The sequence below is a fragment of the Cetorhinus maximus genome, chromosome 10, assembly GCF_964194155.1.
Source record: "Cetorhinus maximus chromosome 10, sCetMax3.hap1.1, whole genome shotgun sequence".
Taxonomy (NCBI): domain Eukaryota; kingdom Metazoa; phylum Chordata; class Chondrichthyes; order Lamniformes; family Cetorhinidae; genus Cetorhinus; species Cetorhinus maximus.
The window spans coordinates 3,522,952-3,547,675 of NC_135888.1; the positions used below are offsets into that span (position 1 = coordinate 3,522,952).

The window sequence follows — 24,724 nt, forward strand, 5'->3', positions numbered from 1 at the left end:
ATCCTCCTGATTGCCTGCTTCTTGTGACTGAGAAATCCTCCCAGAAAGACGGAGTGGCTTTAGACCTTCCAGAGGAATCTCTTACATTGATTTTGTTGCCAGACCAATCAGAGAAAAATGTCAAGAACACCACCAGGAACTCTACATTGCATTCATGGATCTAACCAAAGCATTTGACTCAGTAAATCACGAGACTCTGTGGATTGAGCCCCAAAGATCTGAATGTCTAAGAAACTTCATCATAATCCTGTAGCTGCTCCATGATGATATGGTTACAACTGTCTTGAGTGGGAGATCTGAAACAGATGCCTTCAAAATCTGGACTGGGGTGAAGCAAGGCTGTGTGATAGCTCCCATGCTATTTACAATTTACCTGACAGTGGCTATTCACTTCAAAAGATCAACTGCCCTCTGGTATAGGTATTAAATACTGCCTAGATGGAAAGTTCTTTAACCTCAGTCACCTCCATGCCAAAACTAAACTAACCACCAAAGACACACATGATCTATGGTTTGTGGATGACTGCAGTGCCGTTGCCCACTCTGCACCAAATTTGTAAACTACTCTCAATCTCTTCAATTTGGCATTCAAAAGACTTGGCTGCTCCTTGAGTGTTGTCAAAACAAAACTCATTTATCAACCCACACCTGGTCAGCCAAATAGTCCACTTCCCATACATGGTGAAGGAGACACTCTGGAATATGTTGAACACCTCCCATATCTTGGCTGCCACCTCTCTCAAAAGCCATCATTGACGAGGAGATCCAACATTGGATCAGCGGCACCAGCTCAACCTTCTACAAACTACAGCAGCAAGTGCTTGACAACAAGGACCTGTGCAAGTCAACAAAAGTCATGGCAGCTGACGTCACCCTACCCTTGTACTGCAGTGAGAATGGGACTGTGTATCAGCGACACATAACAGCACGAGAGAAATTCCATCAACAATGCCTCTGCTGCATCCTCCTGATTCAATGGAAGGACCATCAAGCAAATGCTAGTCTACTTCTTGAAGCCAGCTTCACAAGCATTCTGGCAAAATTCCTGAAAAATTAACTTCGATGGACTGTGTCCAGATGGCCGAAAACAGTCTCTCCCACCTGGTCCTGTTTTCGCAACTCTGAAATGACCAGCATTTCGGTGGGGGGGGCGACATATAAAACGCTTCAAAAATGCTCTGAAGCTCTCCTTGGTGCACCACAGCATTGACATTAATGACTAAAAGGAGCTTGCTACAAATCGTTCAAAATGACAAAAACTTATCCATCAAACTGCATCATGCTTTGAGTCCAAAGGCCTCAAATGATGAGGCAGAACAGCGGCACTCCAGATCCCACTACCTCGTGGAAGGTCCACCTCCATGTGCCCAAAGATCTGTGGGTCAAGAATCTGCCTATTCAGTCACATTAAAATCCATGGCAGAATCTCATGACCCTGAGTAGACATTATCCTCGAATCGAGTGACAGCCGACAATGACGTCAACGATATCCAATGCTTTATATTTGTGGAAAACCAGAAAATCCCCAACACATATCAGTAGGACATATCACGAGCCACATCTTGACAATCCAAAGAAAACATTAATTTACCATTTTGTTTTGCTCTTCACCTCCTATCCATGCCACCACATTATCACAAGTAATTTAGAAGTCTCACATTGGCACTTCATCAAATGCTTTCTGAACAAATATACTACATCCACTGTAACCTAAGTCTGTATACTCAAATCTCCAATTATTCCATTCCATTAGTCAAGCTATTCATAAATGCACATTGTGGTTCCCTGATTGGCCTACACATTTCCAATATTCACTAATCTTATTCCTATTATTTGGAAGGACACAATCTAATGGTGTGTTGCCCGGTGAAATTAATCAAAAGACATAATATGAACATTTTTACATACTCACCTTGGCACTTCACTGAAATCTGTTGTTACACAAAGAAGTATCCATATGCAAAAAACATCAAGTACTTTGGTATGTTCAACTTTATCAATATTGTAGTATCTTAAATCTAAAATAATTGAACCTATTGAGAATACTGCATATTGGTTCCATAATATGATATTAAGAGCCTTGAGAGGGTGCAATGGAGGGCAAGAAAGATGATACCACAGTTCAGGAAATTAAGTTAAGTTATCAGGAAGGATCAATAAAATTTTGCTTGCTCTCACTGTAAAAGAATGAGTTTAGAAGTAATGCAACAATAATTTTCAGAATCTTTAGATGATTGATAAAATTGATCCAAACAAACTGGTATTGCTTATTATAGTTCAAAAAAATGAGAGGACATAATTTTTAAAAAATGAACAATGGACTCAGGTAAAACCATATCACATGTTGAGGTCAATAACACATTAAATCAAAGGATATTTGGATGTGTTGCTGAGAAATAGGCATTGAGGACTTTGTTGAGAAAACAGAATGTTGATATTGGTCAAAAAGACTGGTTTTCTGGGCCTCATAAATTCGTCTGATCATAAAATATATGTCCTATGAACTTGTCAAAATGAAATAACCAATATTAAACAACAGAATCTTATAATAACATCCTTCACATTATGAGTCATAAGGCATTATGTTCTTATGCACTCTAGTTCTCCAATGCAAGGTGAAAAAATAATCTTGGTATTTGAAGCTCCACCTTCAATGGAAGTACCAAAAAATGTCAATAACTTCTGTTTACAAAAGCATTTGAACAAAATGTCATGAAATAAAGTTGAAACGAAGGTGTATATTTTTGTCAGAATTAACAATTAAGAAGTAAAATGTATCAAAGTTCTCACAAGAAACATGTGGATAAGTTGAAAGCACATGGAATGGAAGAGAAAATTGCAAATTGGATATTCGATAATCTAGATAATTAGAAAGATACGGTGAAATGTTCCCAAGTATTATTCCACAGTCGGTGACAAATTAATGGGGCAACATGGACATTAGCTTACTTTTTCTCAGGTTCCTTTTCATCTTTTTGTTTGGATCTTTGTCATCTCCCATACCATCTTCGTATGGTCTCTTCAAAGGTGCTGAGAGTGGTCCTGCAAAAAAATCCTGAAGCGTTTTACTTCATTATACATCTTTAGGTGAAAGTTCTACATCAACAAAATTATTCATCTATGATTTGCATTGCAACACTATGAGTAGGGATATGAACTTAACATTCTTCTTTTAGATATGGTTTACTTCTGAGAAAAGTATCAACAGTACAAAAATAGGTATTTTATTTTAAAGAATTTAAGGATCATTTTTGCAGTGGCTGGTTTGATATTCTGAAGGAATAATCTTGTACTTTTTCAAACTGCTGTGGTTGTTCAATGATGTACCAGGATAAGTAGACCACTACAGTCAATCTATCCGTGGTACTTACTGATGTTTGGTCATGCAATAACCATAAGCAATGACATGCTTAAAGTTCACTATCTCAAAAACCCCGTAAGACAACTTTACGGCTTTATTTTTTAACATTAGAATATGGACCATATTTCTATTTCTATTTTTTTAAGAGCGTCCAACACACTTTGTATAAAGTTACAACTGAATAATTTAAAAAAAACCCACAAAAATAAAAAGTTCCAATACTTTCTGTTGTTCTGAACTTGAGGTAACCTGGGAGGCTTGTTAACTAGGAGACGATTCAAGGATTTATGCAGTTATCAATTTGGAGAAGCTGCCAACAATCCTAAATCGCCTCTAATTCGCCTCGGAATCAATTTTGACCATTTGACTACTGAGCAAAACAAACAGATGATCAGCTAATGCAAAAATGATCAAGCACTGGATACAGTGCTTGACTCAAAACATTAACTCTGCTCTCTCTCTACAGCTGCTGCCAGGCTTGCTGAGCTTTTCCAACACTTCTTGTTTTTATTTCAGATCTCCAGCATCTGCAGTATTTTGCTTTAAGCACTGGATACATATTGAAACATATAAGATTCTGAGGGGCTTGATGGGATAGGTGCTGAGAGAATCTTTCCCCTTGTGGGGGAATCTAGAACTTGGTTTCAAAATAAAGGGTCTCCCATTTAAGATAGAGGTGAGGAATTTCTTCTCTCAAGAGGGTTGTTAGTGTGTGCAATTATCTTTCACAGAGAGCAGTGGAGACTGGGCCATTGAATATATTCAAGGCTGAGTTAGACAGATTCTTGATTGACAAGGGAGTGAAGGGTTATGGGGAGCAGGCAGGAAAGTGGAGTTAAGGCCACAATCAAGTCAGGCACAATCTTACTAAATGGTGAAAGAGGCTCGGGGGGCCAAAAGACCTACTTCTGCTCCTGTTCATGCTCTTATACAATATACTGAGCAAATGTTTAAAGGGGCAACTTGACATTGGTGCCTGGTAGGAGCTTGCCGCTAACCTAACCATATGCCATATGGTGGTGTCTCATCTAAAAAGCCACAAGAGTCGGAAACTGACTGCATAAACTCTGCTGTGGTGAAGCGACAAAAGCCAAAGGAGAGCAGAACCCTGGATCAAGAATCTCCTTTCCTTGGGGCAACTCTTGTCCTCTCTGCCCAAAGACCTGTGGCTCCAGAATCAGCCTGCTGAATCACCTGAAGACAGACAAATTATGAAGCTTGGCAAGCATCATCCTCATTTCGAGGCACTGACATCAATGGCTTTTCTGAAAGTGATAGAACATTTTTTTCCCACAAAACAGTTGTCCAAATTTTGGTTGATTGGATACTGCAAGTCTCACCAGCCTTATGCCACACACCTTCCATACCCAAAGGCCAAGAGGGTGTGCTGGAGGCCTGTCTCCACAGAGCCAAAACTCATCTCTATGCACTCAGCAGCAAGCTTTAGAGTTTTGCAAATGTACTCAGCATCCTTTACAGTCCTTGGTTCCAGTGAGTACCATGATCAAAACTGGAATATCCATCAATAGCCAAGCATTAAATTTCAGTTTCATACAACTATGGAAAGAATCTGAGGTTAATACTTCTAATGTCCAGCTCTTACTGAATATTCCAGGTGCGGCAAGCAATTAGAAAGGCAAGTAACATGTTAGCTATCATTGCAAGGAGATTGGAGTACAAAAATAGAAGTCATGCTACAATCGTACAAGGTTTTGGTGAGACCAGCCCTGTAGCACGTATGTAGTTCAGCTCTCCATTTCTAAGGAAGGTTATGGCTGCCTTGGTGAGGTACAGCGAAGATTCACTAGATTTGTTCCTGGGATGAGAGGCTGAGTAAATTGGGCCTAGATTCTTTAAGAATGAGAGGTGATCTCCAGGCATCCAGCAACAGTGATGTCATCAAGCCGGGTTAGCAACTAATCAATCTGAAGTATTCTCAGACAACAAATCAAGGAGTAAAATGTACCAATTTTTTCACTTAATTAAAATTCTACAGAAAGCCAAATAAACGAGTAGGTCATACACATGGGATTGAGGTAGAACTTGGCATATCCAAATTTTTTTTAAGGTGAATTTTTATCATAATAGAGGAATATGACATTCCACAAATATTAAATTAGTCTCTCAGGTCAATGAGGCCACTCAGCAGTAATTAGTTTAGTACACTATTAAAAGTAAAGTTACACTTCATTGAGCAAGGTGCAACTTTTCAAGGGATTTTCTAGCGAGACTAATAGCATAAAAAATCAATTTTTAATCAGTTCAGTGATTTCTACTTGACAGCGATGTGGGAGGACTTCAACAGTGCATCCCCAAGTGGAAGTGTAGAATCATTGACTGCACCCTCTGGTTTCCCCATTTAACTGAGGTGTGCGGACTCTAGATGTTGTCAATTTCAGAGGAGTAATGATGGCGAATGCTAATAGTTTTGCCATTATTACTACAGCAAAACACAGGCCACTATGTCAAATTCGATCTTAAAAATTTTATCATCTACCTACCATCTCGCTCACCCAGTGATCTGGACCATTTTTGAAGGGAGGATCTTGTTGATGGAAGTGGGTCCATCTCCAGTACTTTGTAGATCTGACCAAAGGCCATGAGTCTAAGTGCATGCTGTAAGCACAAGATCTATAGATAAATAAATGACAACTTCATACATATAAGCAAGTTATTTTAGACTGGGTTTTGTGCTAACTGACATGGAAGAGGTTCATAAATGGGCTAGCAAGTTTATCCAGGGAGTAAACTGAGCTATAAAGGCAAGGAAGGGTCCAAATTCGATGCTGCAGTCGGGCAGTCATAATTAGGGAAAAAACTGCTAGGATTTTTGCTTCTGATTGATATTCAGCAACTCCTGCTGGAAGCATGCATGTGTGGATGGATCAAGTTCAGCTTTAACATCCACCATGTTTGAACAGCTTGCCAAAACTCCATGTCTGAGAATGATGACAAATAGGTGTGGGACTAAAGGAGGACATAATCTAGCAATGACATCTTCAAAGGTGTAATTAATGTCACCACCACCCAATTAGTAAGTTGCAGGAACTTCCCACAAGATGCTCCACACAGTATGTTTCCAATCTCAGCCAGGCTATATATGCAGGTTTAGTAGCAGCAGCAAGTTCAGTTCACAAATTGTGGTCCATTTTTTTTTACTTCCAAGAGCCCTAATGGTAAAAAGGTCTAGACATGTTTCAGCAGTTTGTTCTCTTGTACTAGGAACAAGAAAGCCCCGACAATTTGGGGAAAAGAAGAAATACTTTTAAGGTCAATCAAAAACAAACTCATTATCTAATCATATTCTATCATATTTATTCCACATTACATAGAATCCACAGCACAGAAACAGACTATTTGACCCAACTGATTCATGCTGGTGTTTATGTTTCACACGACCCTTCCATTTCCACTCATCTTCATTTAATCTTATCAATATTCCTTCCCTCATGTTCTTATCTACCTTAAATGCACCTACGATATTCGCCACAACTATAACTGTGGTAGCGAGTTTCACATTCTCATCACTGTCTGGGTAAAGAAGTTGCTCCTGTATTTTTTATTAGATTCATTAGTGACTCATATTTATGGCCCCTGGTTTTGGGTTCCCCATAAGTGGAAATGTCTTCTCCAAGTATAGATATGTAACTATTATACGTACACACTGCAACTGATCATTTTTAAAATCAATCCTCTAATTTATATGAAAAGCTTTCATAATTATTACCTTCTAAACCTTCTCAACTGGTGGCTAACAAGGTATAAAATTACCACTAAATTAGGAAGTAAATTCACTGCTGCATTCAACTTACATAATTATTTAAAAACAATTACTGCTTACAGGTATAGATAATCTGAATGTACCCATTTTCAAAAGTCAATGTTTCAAGATGGGAAGAATATTTCTTAGATTTCCCACAATACTATTTTACCTTCAGAAAGGTTTCAATGGTCATGATCCTGATCATCAACCATACCTGGGCACTATGAGTAATGTTGTCCATTTCCTGTGGAGTCATCGAGTTCAATACATCAGTTAGGTCTTTTTCACAAGGATCATGCAACCCTGGACCACCTGCATAGAAAACAGACAGTTTGCATTTCAAGCAGTTGACATTTAGCACAATAATTTTTTTTATATCAAAGCACAATGTGTAGTAAATGTGGCAAGCATCTAGTTATTAGCTATTCCAACAAAATGACCATATTTTCATCCATGGCAATTTATGTATCCTAGCTGATTTTTGATCAATTCCATACTGGAGTTTGGCAGAACTATTAATCTAGAACGTTTATATGAAAACAGAAAACCATACTTTATTATCTATCCTAGTTAAACTAATATAGAACTTCTGAGCATGGAAAAACAATGCTAAACTACTAAATACTAATATTAGTAATCTATTTCAATATATTTATTAAATGTTAATTGAGACTCTTACCAGGTAGAAGAATCCCTGATGCCAAGCACTCCATTACACGTCTCAAGGCTTCACCAGCCCCTAGTGGTCTATTACTAGTACCTATGGCTTTTTCACAAATAAGCTCTAGGGGCTAAACGTAATAAGGAACAAGAAATCAGTCACATCCAACAACATGTTATGGGGAAGTTTTTTTTAACAAAATCACACCCTTAGATTAGAAGAAAGGTGTTCAAGCTTATTTCCAAATAAATGCAATCCCAAGTTCTTTTCACACCAGCTTAGTTCAAGTTCAACTGGTCAGTGCCAAGAGATAAATTTAATTAGTATTTGGCCATGATAAATCCTTCACAATACTACATGAAAAAAGCTATACTTGATATCAGACCACTACTTTTAATTAAATCCATGGTTTAAACAAATTCATGTTCGCTTTCTGCACATTTAGAAATCTGTACGTCACTCCTTCTGTTTTCTGAATTTGTCTTCTTTTGAAATAGAGTCGTGAAGTATTTAAAGGTAGAAGCTTCTATGTGTTTAGACTATTAGGTTTGACAAGGGAACATTCTATATTTAAACTTACCCATCCTTTCAATGGTCCCCATGTGGGTACTCTGTTGCATAAATCACGCAGAATACGAATCACAATTACACATGACTTTAATCCATTTGCCCTTGCCTAAAACATACAGAAGTGTTGTGATACGTCATCTGCTTAGCAGAGATATAAATTACATAGAACCTTGGCATTTCTCAGTAACTTAGAAAATTAAATTAAATTATCATGCAAACAAAAATAAACTTTTACAGAGAAGAAACTCCATCGCTAGAATGACCGATTTCAAGTACAAGCAAGAAGCATAAATGTTTAACGATTGCTTTTGTAGCCTCATGATAACTAGTAAAAGAAAACTATCTACCTACTGTAGTATACCAACTGACAACTGACTTAAACTGTGCGCAGAGTACCAAAGCTACAAAGAGCAAATGAATAGCATTAAGTGTTTTAATATAACAAATAGTTTTAACATTAAAACCTCATAAGGCTACAATAACAATAAGGTAAGAACAAGTAGCCAACCTGAAACCATTTGGCATGTCGCAGAGACGCCAAGGCGTTTAGGCATTTCTGCCTGTCCAATAAGTCCGGTGGATCTTTCATCGCAAAATTTTCTACTGGTGAATGGAATAAGAAGACAGATACAGTTTGACCAAGGGGTTTCTGTCATTCAGTACTAGGGAGTGGCAGCATCCTAGGCAAACAAGGCTCCCAGAAATTTTAATGGTTTAATAGTGCATTGTGGTTACTACAACAGCCATTTACAGTAACGTGAACATGTGAGACAGAAGCAAAAGGCATTCATTCGGGATACGAATCAATGGCATATCAACTGCAGAGTATATGATTCTGAGTCTTATTTAAAATGCAGAACACAACAGATTATACCACACAGCAGATACTTTTGTTGACTGTTAGCCAGGCCCTAATTTCTGGTTTCTTGGGTAGTTCTAAAATTAAAATAACGAATTGTTATTAGAAGAAAAACACGACCTATTTCCAAACTTTTGAGTCTTTCAGTTTGCATTTCCCTTCACAATGATGCCAGCTTTTGCAGATCAAAATCACAAGAGTTCACACTATCATATAAAAATGCTACTTCAGGTTCATGATTCTGTCTTAATGTCACAACACAACATTAATATTTAGGACCCAGGAAGCCAGAAATTAACTATGTATGGCCTTATCATTTTAATGCCTTGTGCAAGTGCCACTTGTTGAAAGTTACTGTTTTCTGAGAAATTGTCGCCAAAACTGTCAGTTGGGTTTAGATTAAATTAGAAATAAACTGCCAGTAGGCACTTGCAACAAAAGGTGTTAAAATGTAACAGAAACTCAATATGGCAGTTAACCCCTACTGAAATTTGCAAAAACATAATAATTCCAAATATTTTCAACAGCTGGAGTTTTCTGCCTTTTAAAGCAACAAAAACATCTGCTATAAAGTACAATATTTCTTACACAAGGGATACAAAGATAAACTGCTGTAGATGGGTGGTTAATAGTCTAAAACATTGGATTAGACAGCATAAAGGATGACTGTCTGCAGGGGCAACTTTTTTCCAGTCACACAATTCTGTATTAAAACATATCAAATTGCAAAACCTCACTCACTTCATCATCACGCAGTCAGGTCCTAATTTTTTTTCAAAAAAAAAGGCACATTAACATTTTAAAATATAGCTTCATTCTGTTTTGATGTCCACGGGCTATGGTTAATCTTAACATTGCTCCTACTATAAAATTTTGATTTGTTTAAAGGTTCTTGCAATGCAAGATTTATTGCATTAAATTGCATTCTAAAAACTTATATAAACATACAATACATTCTTTTTGCAGTCAGTCATCTTTTACATGCAAGTTCTACAGAAAAAAAGATAAGGATAGGGGACAAAGAGCAGGCAGTGAATGGGATAGACTTGCACCAAAGTCCCTTTTAAAACAGTCATGTATTCACTTCATGCCCTGTACAATTTCTGAGTTTGAAATTAATGCAGGCTTCCAACATGTTAATTTTACCATCAAATATAAATAAACAATGCTCCACAGCATGTGGTGATTGCAAATTATACAACTCCCTGCAATTTACACAGAATCAATAACTGATTCAGGATGTATGGTAGAAAGTTCAAAGTATCCATTTAGGCAGAGAAAATTCTGCCTATTGCCAAACACAAAGTTTATTGACACCCAAACTACACTCCAAGCAATGTGAAGCCAATCAACATCCCAAGAGGTCTTGATACTGGAATTTTATAAACTGCATAAATTTTACGTTACTGGTAGAATTTTAAAATCTTAGGGGAGAAATCAAAGCAATGGTAACATGGTTAATGCAACAGCTAACCGAGAAACTATTATTGTCCAATTCTGTTGTTGTCAATACATTAATTTCAAACCTATAATTGTAAGTCACATGGTAGTAGGTGTCAACAACTTGCCCATCTCAACTTTTCAAAATATGCAATAGCACAAGCAACTTTCAAGTTTTCCCCCACCCCTAGACAGCAGGGCATGAACGTACATGAATCATTCATTTAAGACAAAATGTAAACAGCTGAGTAAGTTCCCTTCAGCCCATATTGCTCTGGATGCTGATTAGTGACTGTATAGCATACTGTGTGGCAGGAAATTTTGGATGGTATTAACTTTTGGCAACTAATGTGTACTTAAATCAGTTGGTTATTACTAATGGAGTTTATCTGAAAATTCCTTCTGAGTTTCTAAGCATACATCATTTCATGCCATAATTTCTTGCTGAACAGTAGTAAAATTACTGAAGGGACTTGTAGCAAGTCTAGAAATGGGGAGAACAGCAACAGGGAGTCCCCTCCTGCCCAGGTGGGCACAGCTGCCTCCATTCCCATGACAGAGAGCGGCCAGTTGGTCAAAGGTCTGACATTGTCCAGTAAGGCTCAACAAACTATCACTGACACGCTTTGGAGACTAAACCGAAAAAGGAAATAAAAAATCCTACAAGTAAACAATAAAAACAAATTAACACACTACTTTATTCTTACCAGCTATTTTTCTTTCCCATTCCCAGTGCTGTTATAAGTTCCATGTATTTTAAATCAATGTACTCAAGGCACACTTGAAGATTAACAATAACAACATATGACTGAATATCGAACGCCCTTTCTGGTTCAAAGTCCCATTCTTGTAATCTACACAAGTTACAAGAACAGCGTATGTGGATTAATTTTTTTTTTTAAAAATTAGAATCGGAAAATGTGGTCCGTGCTTAACTAATTAAACCTCAGAGTCTTACGATGTTGTTTATCATAATAAATACTGTTTAAGCATAGACATTTTACAAATCTTACTATTGGTGGTTAGAACTATAAACACAGCTGCCTGGGTTAAGTGTGCTGTGATGCTCATACCATTGTGAACTTTTAATATTCAAACAATACACAAACATTAATTGCAAGTTGTACCCTCTCCAAACATACATCTGGAATCTATAATTCTTGGTTTTACATTTTTGAATACTTATAAACTGAAATGCATTGCTGCTGCATTTAAGTATACTGTTTATTCTTTGCAGCACTGAGATGGGGCAATATTGACACTATATAAATGATTAAAAATGCAGCAAGTCTTACATTTACATGGTCAGAACGTGTTCTGTGAATGTGCAGTAGACAGGTAAGTGAATACAAAATATCATGGAGCAGTACATCTTTTATACGTGGAATACTCAACTTTTACTTAAGACTGCTGTATTTCAATATCATGTATTCATAGCTTTCATTCTAATTTTGATTTCTGAACAGACTAAGAACTGTTTTTAAAATTCTGGAAAAGGAACCCTTTGATTTTTGTTTTTTTTTAAAAAGGGGGAATTGTATGCTTTGCTGTAAGTGACCGCTGAAGCTGCGAAATTTATTTTCAAGGTGTGTTCAAACCTGCTCTGCAAGACCACAGAAGTCTTGCAAACAAGCAACAAGATAAAAAACTGTAACATGTATCTGAAAAACGCTGATCAATATACCTCCATCTTCTTTCTTTTCCATTTCATCTCTCACCACTGGCGAACTCAGGATAATCTTCAGTGTCAACTTGGGTTCTTTTGTATTTTGAACAGTGATAGCTGCTTCTTCTACACATTTCTCAACTTCATACTTCTCTTCTGAAAGTTTCTAAAGGTATCAAAATTTAAAGATACAGACAAACCAAATTTCAATCTAAAGAAACCAAAGATGGCCCTTCATATTCACATATCTCAAAACAGATTACTCATACATTAGCACTTTGTGGGTGAAAGTTTGCTTCTGCAACACCTACAAAACAATAACATATTGCATCCCGTCAGCGCAAAAATAAACTACACTACTAATGAAATAAAGCGCCTCCAAGTTGCAAGTGTTCAGCTTTACTAATCCATTTTGAAAATCTATTACTAGCCACTTATTGCTCACTCAGTGTAAATTATTAATTCCACAATGTATAAATAACAATGTTAATTCATCTTCCAAGAATTGTTCGATTCAGTACTGCATAGAACTTGATTATTATAGTCATTATAATGTACAGCTAATAATTTCATGCAATGCTTTTTTCTTCTAAAAACAGTTCAAATAGTTTATTTAATAAGCATAAAAATACCCAAATACATTCCTGGAGGGATATCACTTTCAATTCAAATTACTTGGTGAAAACCTGATGTTATATTTCACTGGTTACTCTAAGGCAGTTCAATGGCAGGATGGTGTCAAGTTGCCAACCATGGTTCTTTTCAAAGAAAAGCATGATGAAAGCTTTTAACTGAACAGTATAGTTAAACAGATAGGTAGATGATTTTCCTCTAAGCTAAGAATTAGAATAACAAATTTCATGAACATCAAGTTACTCTTACTGATTGAAGAGACAGCTTCATAAATGGGCTTATAAAGGCAGCTTGTTCTATATAAAAAACCCAGTTTATTGAATCAATCACAATTACATTTGCTGAAGGATGTCAGTTAGCTTTAAGATCTTCAAGCTCACATACACCGTGAGCAAAAGAGGAGTTCCAGTTCTTTTACTTAAAGGCTAGCAGTCAATATTATGGGTTTGCAAATATGTTAAAAAAAATCAAACTCTGGTAATATCAAAATAAACTTGAAAAAGACTGAGATTAAGGACATGGATAATGGTAATGAAAATAATGAACTCCTGCCAGGAACATTTTTAAGGACAGCAATGAGGTAGCTGGAAGACGAGGGAACCCTGACATGTCACCAATTATTAAACAGATCTCCCTGTGCACTTCTTTTTGAGCAAAGGCCCATTTAATTCATATTTGGGCACTGAATGGATTTTGTTTTATTTGTTCAAATCTAGATATTAGCTTTCTTTTATGCACTATTTTATGTAATTGACAATTATGTGTGGAGCTTGACAAGCCATTTACATAATCTTCTCTCCTGGTTAGGCCACAAGAAAAGTACTGTGTCCAGCTCTGGGCACACTTTAGGAAGGATATGAGTGTCCTTGAGAGCGCACAGAGGAGATTTACCAGAATGGTTCCAGGGACTAGGGATATTAGCTACAATATTACTTTGAAGAAGCTGGGACCGAGGGAAAATTTGATAGACATGTACAAGGTTATGACAGGTTTAGACAAGGTAGACAAAGAAAAGTTGCTCCCATTAGCTAATGGTATAAGCACTAGGGGACAGGTTTAAGATTTTGGACAAGGAATCCAGGAGGGATGTGAGGAAGAACTTTTTTATGCAGCATGTGGTAACAACCTATAACTTGCTGCCTATGAGGGTGGTGGAAGGGGAGATGATGAATGATTTCAGAAAGGAAATTGGATGAGAAATAAATTTACAGGGAATAGGGAGGGGTAATGGGACTGACTGACTACAGAGAGCTGGCATGGGCTCGGTGGGCTGAATAGCCTTCTGTGCTGCAATGACTCTATGGTCAGAATTTTGCTCTTGGTGGGTGTGCGGGCCCCACCGGCTCGGCGGTGGGCAGACAGCCAACCCCCGCCACCGAAACGGGGCCCGCCGCCATTTTGAGTGGGCGGGCCAATTAAGGCCCACCCAGCGGCCTGCCCGACAGGAAGCGCTGTGCACTTCCTGTGCGGGGTGGGGGGAGGGATTCCCCAGCTGTCAAAGTGAAAGAGCGCACTGCTGCCTGCGGCAAAGTGCTGTCTCAGGAGATTACTGACAGTGTACAGAAGTTAAAAAATAGAGAAATTAAAATATTATTAACTTGTCCCCCTCATGTGACAATGTCACACGAGATGGGACATGTTAATAAATATCACATTACATTTATTAAAGTTTTTAAAAAGGAACATGAAACCTCATCCCATCAGTGGAAGTGGTTTCATGTATTATCAGAAGCCCTTAAGGTTGGACGGGCAGGTCTTTAACAATCTTACTTAGTCTGTCAATGGCCTTAATTGACCTTGGTGGGCGGACAGCTGATTTCACTGTCCGCCCGCCTTCCTGAAAATTTAAAGGGACTGGGATGACGTAGGGGGTTCCTCCCAACATCATCCCGCGTCATTTTCCCATTAGCGAGCGAGCCCCGCCCCCAAATCGCTGACGGGAAAATCCTGGCCTATGACTCCTGAATAAGAAAATTTTAAAATTTGAAAACAAAGCAGTGGGGCACATTTTGAGAGGAATAGAATTTAAATCAGGGATGTTGCGTCAAGTTTATATAGAATTTTGGTTAGAACAAACGGAGTACTGTGAACAATTCTGGTCTCCACATGACAAGAAGAACCTAGAGGCACTGGTGAAGGTACAACAGATTTAAAACAATGATACCACAACTGAGAGGTTACAACTATTAGGAAATATTGGCCAGGATGGGGCTCTAATGGCCAATAAAAATTCCTTTCTGGATTTAAGGAGAAATATCTTTTTTCAGAGGGCGATTAAAATGTGGAACTTGCTACCACTCAATAGAATTCCTGAAATGAGAACAATATGCTGACTATCTACCACAGATAAAATCTCTGGCTAATATGAAACTACTGGCATCAATCTCTAAAACCAATAGCATATGGAATAGCTGTGGAGAATAGCATTGAAGAGTTTAAGGTGATGTTAGGTAACTTCAGGGGAAAAAGGAATAGAAGGATATGCTGAGTAGATTGTAGAAATAGAGTGGGAGGAGGTTCATGAGGAGCATAAACACTGACATAGACGAGCTGGGCCAAACAGCTGGTCCCTGTGCTGTAAATTCTATGTAACAGCATACTCATAGAAATGAAGGTGTAAAGTGTTGTAATTTCACTTTGTGCCTGACTAAGTCCCACTAACATGAATCAGATAAATGACCAGTCAATCTATTTTCATAATGTGACTTTTGGGACAGGTGTTGATCAGGGCATCAAAAAATCTTCCCTGTGTTTTTTAAGTAATCTTTTGTATTCCTCTGAACAGGTGAACTCTCCCAGCTCTTCAGCCTGTACTGTAGTGAAACTTCTATGCTCCAAATAAATCTACTTCATTGCTTCCCAAACTGGAAAAAAAAGGACAGAATGTATGACTTTAAAATGGTAGCCAAATTCTAACTCTGCACCCTGGCTCGCTAACCCCGCTTCAATGTTTCAACTGAAGACTACAACTGGTCTAAACTCTGCTGCAGCTCTGGTAGCACTCTCACCTCCAAGCCAGAAAACTGTGTTCAAATCCCACCCCAGAGAAAATCTAAACTAAGGGGATGCTGCATTGTCTTTTACATGAGATAATTAAGCAAGGCCCCATTTGCCCTCTCGGGATAACGTAAAAAATTCCCGGACACCATGTTGGAGAGCAGGGGAGTTTACCCCGATGTCCTGGCCATATTTCACACCTCAACCAACATCACTAAAACGGATTGCCTAATCATTATCACATTGCTTTGTACAAATTGGTTGCCACATTTCCTATAGTTCAACAGTAATTGCACTTCAAAAGCACTTAAATGACTATAAAGTGCTTTGTCCTGAGGTTATGAAAGTCACTTTACTATGCAAGTCTTTCTTTAAATACCACAGGGGATCAACTGCAACTCCCAAAAGGCCAAAAGTGATTAAGATGTAACATTGGCTGCATCCTCAGCACCTCCTGCCACTTACAGAATTCTATTCAGTCACCTACACATGACACAGGAGATTGACAGTGTGATTCTGCCTGTCGGTACAAAAGGAGGTATTCTCCATGGCGAACAACGTAAACGACTGCATGCACTGCTTCAAATATGTGTATGCAGAGACCATGAGATTTTTTATTAGATTTGATCCTAACTTTGTACCTTTTAGCAAGAGTAATCATATGGTTTTTAACGTAAACAAAGGGCTGGATTTTCTGGCCCCGCCCACTACCGGGATTGTCCGGTCCCGCCAAAAGTCAATTGGCTTTGGCTGGGCTGCCGAATCTCCTGGGGTGCGTGCACCACAATGGGCTGGAAAATCCTGGCCTAAAGTTAACATTTTCAATAATGCAGAGTCACGTGTTACTGCAATTTATGTATAGTGCATTTTCCTATCAAGCACAACAAGTTATTTGGAACTCACCTGAATTTGTATTGGCAGATTGTTATGCACTGTATTTAATAACTTCTCGGTTGGTTTTTCTTTACACATCAACACCAGCTCCAAATCCAGGTCCCCCTTTATCAGCAAACCCTTTGCAACCAATCCAATTCGCATCACTCCACACAAAACTCGACCACTCTGTTCACTGTTAAAGCAATGATTAATTATGTGACTTGTTTTTTCTTCAAAAAGGGAAAAGTAAAATGCTCTATGAAACAGCTAGAAGAATTAGCCCTTTGAATAGTGAATTCTTTTGAAGCTTTCAAATATACAATTTTCTAACATATAGAATCATCGAACCTTACAGTCCTGAAATTTTTTATTGAACTACTTCCACTACTATTTCAGGTAGTGCATCACAGAACATAACTTGCTGCAAAAAAAATTTCATTCCCAGCTGCCTGGGGCTCTTTTGCGAGTTATCCTAAATCTGTAACCTATGGTTAACGACCCTCCTGCCAGTGAAAATAGTTTCTCCCAATCTACTCTTGATAATTTTGAACACCTATATTGACTCTCCCCTAAACCTTCCCTAGACTTTTCACATAACTAAAATTCCTCATTCCTGGTACAATCCTAATATTTCCTCTGCACTTTCTTCTGAATTGTGGTGCCAAGAATTAGACACAATACCATACTTCAGATGAAGCAGGACCAGTGATTTATAACCATTTAGCATGACTTTCTTGCTTTTGTACTTTACGCCTCTACAGTGTTTATACAATCCAGCATAGAGTATGCATTTGTTAAACAGCCTTATTGGCTTGTCCCGCCACCTTCAAAGGTCGGCGTTTGTAAACACCAAAGGTCTCTCTGTTCCTACAACCCCATTGGAATTAGTTTAGTTTATATTTCCTCATTTAGTTTATGTTTCCTCTCCTCATTCTTCTTTCCAAAAACGTATCAATCCACACTTCTCTGCATTAAATTTAATCTGCCATGTGCCTGCTCATTTCACTAATCTGTCTGCCTCCTGAAGTCTGTTGCTTTCCTGCTTATTCTTTACTGCAGTTCCAAGTTTCCTGTCGTCTGCAAACTTTGAATTTATGCCCAAGTGCAGGTCATTAATATATATCAAAGCAAATTGCGCCTGAATACCAAATCCTCGGGGACATCACTCTATATTTCCCTCTAATCTGGGGGAAAAAAGTACTCTCTGCTGTTTGCCTCGTAGTCCATTTTGTATCCACGTTTTCAGTACTTTTTTTTTAATCCTCTGGGTTTTAATTTTACTAACAAGTCTATTATGTGGCACTTCATCAAACACTATCTCAAAGTCCATATACATGACATCACCTTCACCCTCTCCATTATTTCACTAAAAACTCAATCAAGTTCATCAGACACAGCTTACATTCAAAAATCCATGTTGGTTGTCATTTATTATCTCATGTTATTCCAAGTAACAATTAATTTTGCCTTCGATTATGATCTCTAGAAGTTTCCATATCACTGATGTCAGGCTGATTGGCCTATAGTCACCAGGTTTATCCCGTTGCCTTTTTTAAAAAAGGATGTAACATTTTCAATTCTCCAGTTCTCTTGCACCACTCCCATATTCAAGCCCCGCCCCCCGCTTGCCGACAGGAAAATCCTGCCCATAGAGATTAAAAAGATAATCGAAAGGAAGGATGGTTCTAACTTACAGAGCAAATGGAAATCATCTTGTGGAAATAGAAGACTTGACAGAGTATTAAATGAGTACTTTGTATCTGTCGCAGCAAAATCAGCTGTGCGCCCGCCGACCTGTCAATGGCCAATTGAGGCCATTGACAGAGTAATTAAACTAATTAGTGGACCTGCCCGTCCAACCTTAAGGTTGGCGGGCAGGCCAGGAGCCCCAGTGGGTATTAGAAAAAGCATGAAACCTCATCCACGGGCGGGATGAGGTTTCATGTAGGTTTTAAAAAGTTTTAATAAAGTTCTTGTAAAAGTTATGGACATGTCCCAACTCATGTGACAGGGTCTTGCAGATGCTGGGTCACATGAGGGGACATGTCAGGGAAATTTTATTTTTATATTTTTAGCTTTTTTACATTTAGAGCTGATCTCCTTGAGGCAGCACTTAGCCTCAGGGAGATGAGTGCACTCTTTCGTGCGCATGCGTGAAAAAGTGCACTTTCGATTTTGGGATTCCTCCCCCCCCCCGCCCGCACAGGGAGCGCACAGTGCTTCTGTGTGGACGTCACGCTGGGCGGGCCTTAATTGGCCCGCCCACGTAAAATGGCGCTGCACCCTCAATCGAGGGCGCCGATTGGAGGCGCACCCGTGCGTGCCCGCCCTTCAACGTCGCCCCCAACGGGGGGAAAATCCTGCCCTATGTTTATATAAGACTGTAGCATTATATTTTGAATTACCTGCTAATCTTTTCACACATGTCCTCTTAACCCCTTTTAATCCGTTATCAGTCACTTCTGCACTTTGTATATTCTGCTCGCTTTTTATCACAATCCTCATAATTTTTCAGATTTCCAGCATCTGCAAGACTTTGCCCCTAATTTATCACGAGAATCTTCTTTCTGTTTCATTTTAATCACAATTTCTTTAGTGATCCAGGGAACTCTGACTTTGGATACCCTTTCTTTCTCCCTCAACAGGAATATGTTGAGTTCGGGGAGAAACAGGGTTAACCTTTCAAGTCTGTGACATTTCATCTGAACCTGTCACAGACCTGAGACATTAACTTTGTCTCTCCAAAGATGCTGCCAGATCTGCTGAGTATTTCCTGCATTTTCTGTTTTTATTTCAATTTCCAGCATCTGCAGTACTTTGCTTTAGCATGTTTATTCTGCACTGGAACTCCCCTCCTTGAAGGCCTCCCATTGCTCAGTACTATTTCAGGGGGCAAGAGGTGTCAGCTGTGGCTCAGTTCATAGCACCCTCGCCTTTGAATCAGAGGGTTGTGGGTTCATGTCCCACTCCCGGAAACCAAGAACTGTGATTGTACTCGAAAGAGTTGCAATCTGTGACTGTTGATAACTCGAAAGAGTTTTCAGGGGGCAATTTCTATATCCAATCCACCTGGGCTGGATCTCTTTTCAACTCATTGAAATTAGCCTTCTTCCAGTTATGTTACCTTGCCCTTGATTGTTCCTTGTCCCTTTCAATAACTATTCTAAATCTAATTATATTGTGATCACAGCCTTCCAAACATGCTCCACTTGCCCCACTTCATTTTCCAGAACTAGACCCATTATGTATTTCTAAATAGTTGGATTGGAAAATAAATTTGGGAACTGTGACCTTGGAAATATGTCATTTTCCAATTTAAAGTCCACAACACAATTTTGTTTGCTAGAACTTAAAATAATCTCACACTATTGGAAATGAGAAATTTGATTAACCTTTATGGGCTAGAGAACCTGCTTAACCAAATGTTAATCAAATTTTGCAAACTGAAATTTGCCAGCAACTAATCAACAATTATATGGATGAAAATCTGATAAATCAGTAGAACACTCTTCAACTGGCACTGATATGTGAATCAATTACAATATTCTTTCTGTACAGAAAACACAGAAAAAATTCTTCAGTAAAATTGGGAACTCACTTTGTACTGCTCTCTGATGTGCCACTTTTCTTCACCTCTGCAGCTCCATCTTCACCTGCATCCACATTAACTGATTGCAAATTAGTTTCATCCAAATAGTCCGATACATGTTTCAGTGCACATTCCACTGTTGAAACCATATTCTGCACAGCTTCAAGCTCTTCTTGGGAAGGATACACCGAGGAATGTTTTGCCATGACATGTCGGTCATCATTGGCAAATGTTCGGATTGGTCTCTTCAAAAAGAAAATGAAGTTTATATACTGAACCATTTACAAATTAACAAGCAAAAAGTTCTAAAAGCTGTAAGTACTAAAAAAGCAGTGTCAAAATCCATGCATAGGATAATGCTTGTAGCCTGCTCTTCTGCTATTCCCTTGGGCATCCATTCCACTGGGTGAGGAGAACAGATATTCAGTTTTTCTTCTGTTCTTACTACAACTTCTGCTCGATAGAAATCTCTATAAGGTTAACAGCGGGTAAATTGGAGATCACAGCTTTCAACTTCAGGAGGCATGAAACATACTGCTCTCTCCATTCTTTCATGGTTCAGAAGTGTTATTCTTTACCACTTATATAATTTACACACTTATATAATTCACTTACTGTAAAACTGTATAGTTAACTCAGCCAGATGTAACTTCCACATATTATTCAAAATCATATGGATGATAATGAAAAACCAGTCTGAAAAATTATCAACATCATAATCATAAATGGCATAATTATCCACTTCCCTGCAGAAGTCTACCTTTGAGCAACCCAAGGTAATACGGTTAAATCTGGTGTACCATCCACTCCTTTTAGCTTTACCTAACATTGAGGGACATTACTGAGACAGCAGCTATATATAACTGGACTTTTAAAAGGGGATCATTTTATGAGTTATGCAGGTTAGGCTGCCTGCGGGGACTGTGGACTCAAAAATAAGCCTTTGATTTCATGAGAAAATGCGAAAAGCATAAATTCTCAATCACAAATCAGGTAGCACAGGAGAGGATTGGTTAAGAGCTTGGCATGCAGGGAACATAACTTGAAGAATGTTGAAGACCCTACCAAGGTAGGTAATGTTAGATTGCTTACCTTCAGTATGGTCTTCTTCATTCTTTCAACATACTTCATCCTCCAAATACAAATGATTAAGCCATCACCCAAACGGGGGAAAATTGCAAGACACTGTCCATTTAAGACTTTTCATCCTTGCAGTAGCCATGCAAGCCACATGATCTCCCCCGCCTGTGCTGCATATAAGGTCTCATTCTGTACCTCAGTTCTTTCATGGAGGAGAAAACAGAAGAGATCAAATTGATACAGCGCAAAATACACAAAAGAAATTGGTAAGCGCCAAGTGAGAAAAAGAAATAGTATGGTTTGAGCTACTCCGAATACCATTTCCTTATTTGCACTGCAAAAGGCAGTTTGCTTTACTGTTCTGCATTTCCTACAATTTCAAACTTACCTTTATGCATTTAGTGCAGTTGTTTATGCATAGAGAATAGCTGAACCACCACACTAATCTCACCTACATTGTATTAACATGGTCATATGGCAGACCCGGTGCTTATGTGGTTGATTAAGGGTTTTTGACTGCTGTTTTAACATCCAAAGATATAAATATCACTTAATTAATCTGGTGCCAAATCCATACATGTATGATCACAAAAAGGCATGGTTGCAATAGGTAATATAAAAACAGTTGACCAAGCACTAAGTGATAGGTAAAACAACAGTAAATTGCATTGAAAGATTACAATAGGTCTCGAAACATTAATGTTACTTCAGTGCTTAAGAAATTTGACTAGATTTTCATGCTTCAGCTGCAGTGAAACCTTGTATAATATCAGACAATTGGTATTCGCAGTTTGTAAAAACTGAATTTTGTTTTCTCCTTCTCCCAACTGAGCCATGACTGTGGGAGGGTGACTGGGGTAGGTGAAAAAAACAAGAGCTTTGGTCAGAACCCTCAACAGACTGCCATGTGTCCCCTGGATTATCAGCATTACTCAACACAGGCACACAATTCTTCCATGCCCACTCTCTTACACACACACACTCGGATTGCAACCTCTCTCATCCTCCTTGTCCTTTCAATCTATGGGAAGATAAAGACAGACCATTACTGATACTGTGCAAGTGGTGAGGTAAAGTGAAAATTTGTCCTCAAAATCAGTGCCTAAAATTGTGCCAGGGTCCAAAAACTGGGTCTCCCACCCAGGACAGACTCCCACCAATTTCTGCCACTGGGACTGATTGCCTATGCTCCTCTTCCTTTACCAGAGTGCAAAGAGTTATATTCTCTTTCAACACTATAAAAGGTGGACTTTCTATTTCATATACAACAACAAATCAATGGAGTAATTAGATTACTCTCCTGATTGTGCTCAGCGCTATTTAGCACATCAGCATTCCATAAAACATAGGTGTCCTTGCACTGGACCTCTGACTGGCTCAAGGCTCCATACAATTGCAGATTATGCAGCCCATCACCATTCTTGATCTCAACACTATAATTCGTCTCAGTACATTTATCCACCATTGTGTACAGACCTGCTCAGTCAGCCTGTAACTTATTATGCCTCACTGGTAATAGAACAAGTATATTCTAGCATATTACTCTCAGTAGCTGGTAATGTGGTTGCACCAGCTTTTCTAATAACCCTGAGATTCTTCTACAGATGCTCAGCTCAGCTCTCTCAGCCTCCATACATGCTCCACACATTTCCAGTTCAGTCTCACTGGCTAGAATAAGGATTGAACAGTACTTTCTAAATGTTGAAAAGCTCAAAACAGTGGATGTTCAAAGACACTCGGGAAGTGGGGCGGGCGGGGGATGGAATGGTCCATGCATAGAGATCATTAAAATGTCATGAACAAATAGGGAAAATAATCAAAAATGACTAATGGAATATTGGGCTTTATAGCTAGTGGACTAGGAGACAAATGGGTAAAAGTTACGCTACAAAGCTGTGGTTAGGCCACACTTGGGAGTACTGTGAGCAATTCATGGCACCACCACATCTTAGGAAGGATATATTTGGTCTTGGAGGGATTGCAGCTTAGATTTATCAGAATTTTACCTGGACTCTTAAGGGTCACATTATGAGGTGAGCTTACATAACCTAGGATGAAGGCAAAATACTGCAGATGTTGGAAATCTGAAACAAAAACAAAAAATGCTGGCAAAACTCAGCAGGTCTGACAGCATCTGTGGAGAGAGAGAGACAAAGTTAACGTTTCGAGACTGTATGACTCTTCTTCAGAGCTCTGAAGAGTCAAACGGATTCAAAAGGATAACTCTGTCTTTCTCTCCACAGATGCTGCCAGGCCTGCTGAGTTTTGCCAGAATTTTTTGTTTTTGTTACATAACTGAGGGTAGAACCTTTGTCTCGGCGAGTGGGGGGCGGGGTGAATTTGTGATTTGATCAAAGTTTTCAAGATATTAAAAGGAACAGATAGGGTGGTTATAATCTAGTAGAGACTGATAAAATTTAAAAAGAATAGTTGTTTGGTAGTACAGAACGCGAGTATTTTTGAATAAGGGGGACATGCTGTCGAAGCTTTCAGACTTCTCTTACATACAACTCATTTAAGATTATCAGTCAGACTCACAGTGCGGCTCACTTAGATGTGCTAAAAGCTACATATATTCACACACAGGGCCTTGTCCTTTGCAAACAGAAAGAACATGTCTATGCAGTGCATCTTTTTTCAAATAAACAGAAGCTTGGGGGATGCCAGCCCCTGGTTCATTTCCCATGGCAATACCTTGACCAATTAAAGTCAACCTGCCTGATTTGAATTTAAACAAAAGCTCGGCAGTGAGCTGCTCCTTGGTGCATTCTCCATGGCAACCCCTCTACCAAGCAGAATCCACTTGCCAATCAATCAACATTCTGTCCTCATGCAGTATAAACTGTTATTCCCTTTACAATTGGTGAATCTGTCCTGATAAGTGCAAGACAAAAAGCTTTGACAGCATGTCTGTTTTTCCCAGCAATATTTAAAAAGAAATTCGAACTTCAAACTAATTGCTGAAAAGTATGCCACAAGATTTCACGTTAATATTTTTAATACAAGAAATCACTAAAAATACTATTAACTAAACACAATTTTTGTAGACAACTTATACTTTAAGACTTTAGAAAGGAACAATCCTCTTTTATACATCGTGTTCTTCACAGAATTCCAGTCTTTATAACATACAGTCCGCCAGTCCACAGCTGCTTCCAGCTTCCAACGGGTTCACATTTTTCCATTTCACCGAGTAGTAACTTTGAGTGACCGTCTTCAGATGCTTCCC

The 24,724-nt window shown here is 38.7% G+C and overlaps 1 protein-coding gene across 6 annotated transcripts in view; it reads right to left on the minus strand.

Moving 5' to 3' along the window:
* strbp (spermatid perinuclear RNA binding protein) overlaps positions 1-24,724 on the minus strand; it is a 182,512-nt gene that overhangs the window by 51,772 nt on the left and 106,016 nt on the right. For 3 of the 6 annotated variants that reach the window (XM_078549839.1, XM_078549841.1, XM_078549842.1), the window contains 10 exons: positions 21,508-21,697; positions 20,425-20,660; positions 16,854-17,019; positions 12,339-12,486; positions 8,864-8,958; positions 8,366-8,461; positions 7,804-7,915; positions 7,339-7,436; positions 5,863-5,977; positions 2,950-3,042 (listed from right to left, as the gene is read on the minus strand). In XM_078549839.1, coding sequence (XP_078405965.1) covers positions 2,950-3,042; positions 5,863-5,977; positions 7,339-7,436; positions 7,804-7,915; positions 8,366-8,461; positions 8,864-8,958; positions 12,339-12,486; positions 16,854-17,019; positions 20,425-20,660; positions 21,508-21,546 — 1,198 coding nt within the window. In that variant the 5' untranslated portion in view covers positions 21,547-21,697. The remainder of the gene's footprint in view (positions 1-2,949; positions 3,043-5,862; positions 5,978-7,338; positions 7,437-7,803; positions 7,916-8,365; positions 8,462-8,863; positions 8,959-12,338; positions 12,487-16,853; positions 17,020-20,424; positions 20,661-21,507; positions 21,698-24,724) is intronic. The other 3 variants (XM_078549843.1, XM_078549844.1, XM_078549845.1) reach the window with 1 other exon arrangement.